Raw genomic sequence first — 6,361 nt, forward strand, 5'->3', positions numbered from 1 at the left:
TTTTGACCGATATTTCGCGACTTGTGCATCTGCTATTTTTTTAAAAACATTTTTGATAAATGATTGAATTCTTGAATGATGCATTCTCTAAAGTGTTTTTGAACTTTCTAACAAAGATCTCTTCTGGGGTTCCCTAGCACAAAACATGTTCAGGTGGGGGTCCGTGGCCTTGACACGAAAACGTTACCGATTTAGAAGGCATTTGTAGATTCGACCTCCGGTCTTGATGGGTTAAGGTTGTTCTTTTTGTCTTTGGCACTGAACACTACATAACAACACATTTCTCGTTTAGGTCCTGAGTCACCGGTTGGGAAACCCGTTGTCGAAGATGTTCACCTTGGGAGCTCCGAGAGAGAGTTGGAGCACCTGGGGCTGTCATTAACTTAACCGGTTCTGTGTCACTGTTGAAATGGGGTTACTGGGCTCAGAGGAGACCACAAACACAATCCATGTCAGATGCTAATGCTACGCTCCAATTGTCAATCGAGAGTATTGGGTTCCTCCTGTCATTATGTTTGCCTTTAAAAAAGGACACTTGTATGTTCTAAGTGTCATTCACACTGAGAAATATACAACTATTTACTATAATTTGTTCACCATTGTATTTCTGTTTGAGGGCCTCCAAGTCGACCTCTCTCTGGCTTTAATCGTGATGTCATGAGGCAGCCAGTGTTTGCTTTAAGCATCTCATTACACAAATAGAAATATGATACACCTCTCTAAAACGGTTAGTCGCATATCAGCTAAATCTGGATTAAAAAATCACACTCGGGTGAAGTGAGTATAGCGTTCTTATCATCATACATCACATTCCGTGCTCAGCCAATCGGCTGAGCACATTCCGTGCACATACATACTGTAGACACAAAGCTGTGCATGGGAGTGGCCGCTCAACAATTATGAATTTCTATCGAATATGTTATTTACCATAATGAGATTGACCTAACGACAAATTCTGTTTCTCGATGTATTTGTTTGGCAAAAGTTGACGATGTAACACAACTGGCTGAGAAGACAAGGAAGTGGCTCTGTCTGGTGGTTAGCTGGCTGAGAAGACAAGGAAGTGGCTCTGTCTGGTGGTTGCCTGGCTGGTTTCATATTGGTGTTTGTAACAGTTTAGAAAAGCAATAAGCCATGCGAGTTCCGAGGTTACCTAGTTGTGCTTTATAATGTCTGAGAGGGTTGGCCCTCACTGTGGGGTTCACCTTCTCTGACATGTTACTGATGCTTCCTGCATCGTGCAAGATGAGCTCTCCCAAGCCAGAGCTGGGTCCTGATCTCAGGAAGTAGAGATTTCATTAGTGATTTCATCATACTGGCAGCGCCTCAAATTTGTTGGCGGAAGTCATCATGACGATCAGACACACACCCCTGCACGTGCAGGGGTGTGTGTGTGTGACTCCCGAGAATGGGCCGAATCCAGTGCTCGATTCAGCCCCTTTGTCAATTCTCAATCGGAACGGCCTTAATTCTTTGGGATTCAAAGTGTCGTTTTTGATTTGTTCCGTTGGTGTTTACTTTGGCCCCAACATATCGCCGGGTCTCACCCACTGGTCAAACTGCTCTTCCGTCAGGTAGCCCAGTTCTACGGCCGTAGCCTTTAGCGTAGTGCCCATCTTATGGGCCGTCTTTGCAATGGTGGCCGCTTTATCATAACCTATGTGTGGGTTGAGTGCAGTCACCAGCATGAGAGACTCGTCAACCATCCTGCTGATCCTAGCCGTGTTGGCCTCGATTCCATCCACGCAGTTGGTCGAGAACGAGACGGACGCGTCGCCCAGCAGCCGCACCGAGTTCAGCACGTTCTTAATGATCAAGGGTTTGAAGACGTTGAGTTCAAAGTGTCCGTTGCTGCCGCCAATTGTCACCGCTACGTTGTTCCCCATCACCTGCGCCGCTACCATGGTTATCGCCTCACACTGCGTGGGGTTCACCTTCCCCGGCATGATGCTGCTTCCCGGTTCATTCTCGGGCAAGATGAGCTCTCCCAGGCCGGAGCGGGGTCCTGACCCCAGGAAGCGGATGTCATTCGCTATTTTCATCACGCTCACGGCCACCGTGTTCAGAGCTCCACTCAGCTGCACCAGGGCGTCGTTAGCCGCCAGGGCCTCAAACTTGTTGGGAGCCGTCTTAAAAGGCAGACCCGTGAGAGCCGCGACAACGTCCGCAACTTTCTCAGCGAAGCCAATGTGGGTGTTGAGTCCCGTGCCGACCGCAGTACCGCCCGCCGCCAACTCGTACACCCTGGGCATGGCCGACTTCACCCTCTCCATGCTGTATTTCACCTGCTGCGCGTAGCCGCCGAACTCCTGCCCGAGGGTGAGCGGCACGGCGTCCTGTGTGTGTGTGCGGCCGACCTTGATGATGTCTTTGAACTCCGTCGCTTTCGTGGCCAGGCTGTCGTGGAGAGTCTGCAGGCCGGGCAGCAGAACACGGTGCACCTCTGTGGCTGCGGCGATGTGCATGGCGGTGGGGAAGGTGTCGTTGGAGCTCTGGCTCTTGTTGACGTGATCGTTTGGGTGAACGGGGTCCTTGCTGCCGAGCTTTCCTCCCATTATCTCAATGGCCCTGTTGCTGATCACCTCGTTGACGTTCATGTTTGTCTGCGTTCCAGATCCAGTCTGCCACACCACCAGAGGGAAATGGTCATTCAGCTTTCCAGCCGCTACCTCATCCGCGGCCTGGACAATGGCGTCGGCAGTTTTGGGGTCGAGGCCGTAGTTCTTGTTGACCTCGGCAGCAGCTCTCTTCAGGATGCCGAAGGCCTTAATGACCGGGATTGGCATCCTCTCACTGGGTCCTCCGATCTTGAAGTTCATGATGGATCGGACCGTCTGGGCGCCGTAGTATTTGTCGGCCGGCACTTTGAGCTCCCCGAACGTGTCCCGTTCAATCCTGTATTCTGAAGCGGCCATTCTGGAGGGAGTTTGAAGTCCCTCACAAGACCAGACAAGGAGGCCCTGTTGGGCCTCGGTTACAGCGGGTCTGTGCCTTGTAGTCGCTAGGTGCCTTTGAAAAGCTGGGAGACTGCAGCTGAATCTGTGGACACGGCGCAGAGAGCGATACATGAGGGTGGTGAGGAGAATCTCGAGAAAGAATAACAGGAACTCGGAAGTACAGGGAACTGGAACTCGGAAGAGTCGTCACATAGTGATGACAGTAAAACTCACTGAGAAATGATGGTGGTTGGGAGACTCTGATGATGTCACTGTTGATTACAAACTGTTGCCAGGCAACGCCGATATAGTCTACAGTATATGTAGAAGACTATGACCATATATGGATATCCCTGATGATGTCACGACTCACGAGGCATGATGTTTTTATTTGTTACCTCTGTAAAAAAACCATGTAAAGCGTCTTTGGGTACTCAGAAAAGCGCTATATAAGTTAGAGATATTATTATATTATTATTATTGTGTATACAGTATATATATATATATATATATATATATATATATATATAATACATTTTTTTTCCCATTATTTTTAGGTTCTTGACATGGAAATGTTTGAGTATAGGTGACCACTGTATGTACCCGTAAGTTTTTCAGAAAACTAAGGATTTAGAAGACCTTTGTATAATCGACCTCAGATCTTAATGTCCCAATGGGTAAAATAGTTTACATCGAACAGAGAAATACTTGACAATCCCACGAGAAGCCTTATAACCAGCTCAACTCCAACTCTAATGTCCTCCTCCTGGGGAACTTAACCTTTATCAAGTCAAATGGGAAATACATTTCACTCTATCAATAGAAAGGAATTACTTCCTTGCGCCACCAAGTGGTGACCAAATGCAACTAGTTTCATTTTTCTATATGTACAGCTAAGCTAACCCCCACAAAAACACATGGCTCTCAGTTTATAGACACTTTTGCACTAAAAGTGCTCTGTCTGTACTACTCTGTTACAAGTACAAGTTTTGGTTTTTAAAATGTTCTTGAGTAAAAGTAAAACAATTTGGCATCAATACTTCAATTATCAAAAGTTAAATAATGCCTACTCATTATGCCGAAAGTCCCCTTTCACAAGTTTTCAAATGTATAAAACAAATCTACAGAGTAACTAGTAACTAATGTTTTCAAATAATTATATTAAGTGGCTGTTGTACACTATTTGCCTCTGAGATGTAGTGGAGTAAGTACTGAAAATGTCAGTAGGCTATACATAGGATGCATTCCATAGGAAGTGTTACAAAAGCACTAATCTTAGCCCATATCCCAACACAACAGTGGTCCCCAGGTTGATTCTAGTTGATTTAGTCAAGGTGGTGGTCCCTGGTTCACAATCAGTTGAAAACCCCTGCCATACATTATAGGTATTGATTTTTGTTGATGTGCTGGCAGAGACTAATTCTCGCCAGCAGGTGGTGCTCAAGTTATTGTGAGTTGCAGGGAAGGTATACTGTCTCCAATCTGTAAAACAGGCTATCTCCAATCAAGTAAACATTGTCCAGTAGTCTACCCATAGCACAGTTTAAACACACCTAAAGAACAGAAGCTTTGTATTGAAACAACATCAATTTGTTGTTTATGGAAAAGTATTTCCTATGTGAGTACAGTAGGTCTATTTTCAGAGTCTTAAGAAGTCTTAAGAAGAGAATTTTGAAAGAACATTTAGGCATTGCAAGTATTTAGACTTGGTTTTCAGCTAATGACAATGTGCATCCATGTTTTAGTACACAATTATGTGACATCACTTATGTTAGATACATCTTGCTAGCCACTGATGTGTGCAGGTGTGCCCCTGGCAGGCCTCTTGCCAGGGGACTCTTCCACACCGAGAACCATGTTGACAACATTATAGGCTACTATAAGGAGTTTTTCACTGGACATTTTATCTCTTTCAGTCAGACCATTCTCTGTAAACCCTACAGGTGGTTGTGTGTGTGAAGAATCCCAGTTTCTGAAATACTCTGACCAGGCCAGCATCACCAACCATGCCACATTCAATGTCACATAATCACCTTTTTTACCCCATTCTAAAGGCCTATTCATAGTCTGGATTTTCGGTGGTGAGGTGACCACTGCTCCGGTGGTGAGCTGAACACCGGAGCTGAAATAACGTTGAGCGGTGGGGAGTAAAAACAGAGAGAAGGGCTGGAGCGGTGGCGGTGGTTCGCTCTTCACCGCGGCTCATGACGTCATGTTGTAGTTCGGTGGTCACCTAACGACCGAAAGTCCAGACTGTGTATGAGCCTTAATGCTCGGTTTGAACTGCAGCAGATGGTCTTGACCATGCGTACGTGCCTAACTGCATTGACTTGCTTCAGTGTGAAATGGGCATTAAGGCCTCATGCGTCTTCACACATATTGACCTTTTTTTGAGCGGTGCTAACCGCTCCAACATGTGGCTTTGTGGGTAAAAGTTTCTGGTTCTAAGGAGCAGAAAGGTGTACCTGACAAAGGGGCCTGGGTGTGTATATAATTTATAATTTATATAAACAAAGCAAAAGGTTCAGTTTTCCTTCCCACCCCAGGTGCAAGGGGTCCATGGGGGGCTCCATTTATCCCCATAGGATCCCACACTAACAGACCTCCAGGCTGTTAAGGGGCCTTTCGACCAATCTTATCCGATGCACAGGCCTTCATCTGAGGGAGGGGGAGGCTCTGTGTGTCTCCCCATAGGATGGGCATGTCAAAATGAGCAACAAATAATTATTTCAATTATCTTTTGAAATAATTAGAAAAGTTTTGAAAACAGGGCTTTAAAAGCAGAACGTCCACAACCTTTTCTCCCAGCAGTCTTTTTACAGACGTGGTCAAGTGGGTGCCTGTGTTTCAGACAGTAATTCAAGTGGCACTGGTCACATGTAACTGGAATCATCTCCTTCTGTTTGCAGCCTCCTTGCGAACACTTATTTGTAAAGATCTTTTTGTTTTTCTGGGCAGGGTCCGACTTGCAATCCCGATCAATGTGTTCCCCGACTTTGATGTCGGCCATTTCTCCTCTCTTGACTGGAATGGGAGTGTTGCACAGAGGACACCGAGGGACCTGCACGTCCTCCTTCTTGTATGCGGACGTACACTTGTGATTTGCATAGGCGAAGTGGTCCTTGCAGAAAGTGGCTTTGCAGGAATCACATCTCAAGGGAAGGAAATCCAACCGTTTGCAGGATGTATAAGAGCAATGCTCTCCTAGATCTGGAAACTCCATTATACAGTTTCGAAAAGAGCCGCAACAACATAATCTATAGGAGATCTATAGGAACCCTGAAAACGGTTCTGTTTATCTGTTTAAATGCAGAATAGTAGCGGCCTGCATAGCTGTGTGTGTGTTGTGATGTCATCCATGATGTAGGATGTATGACACCATATTTGGGCAAGGTTGTACAGTAGCTTGATCCAACAAGTTCAGG

The 6,361-nt window shown here is 46.0% G+C and overlaps 1 protein-coding gene across 1 annotated transcript; it reads right to left on the reverse strand.

Moving 5' to 3' along the window:
• Positions 1–1,514: 1,514 nt before the first annotated feature.
• LOC308318133 (fumarate hydratase, mitochondrial) lies at positions 1,515–2,915 on the reverse strand (the record flags this gene model as incomplete). Its single annotated transcript, XM_080767539.1, has 1 exon — positions 1,515–2,915. One exon carries the CDS (start codon positions 2,913–2,915, stop codon positions 1,515–1,517), a length of 1,401 nt encoding a protein of 466 aa, XP_080623665.1.
• Between the last annotated feature and the right edge of the window lie 3,446 nt (positions 2,916–6,361).

Source organism: Protomyctophum bolini (assembly GCF_963924005.1).
Source record: "Protomyctophum bolini genome assembly, chromosome: 7".
NCBI classification, from domain to species: Eukaryota; Metazoa; Chordata; class Actinopteri; order Myctophiformes; family Myctophidae; genus Protomyctophum; species Protomyctophum bolini.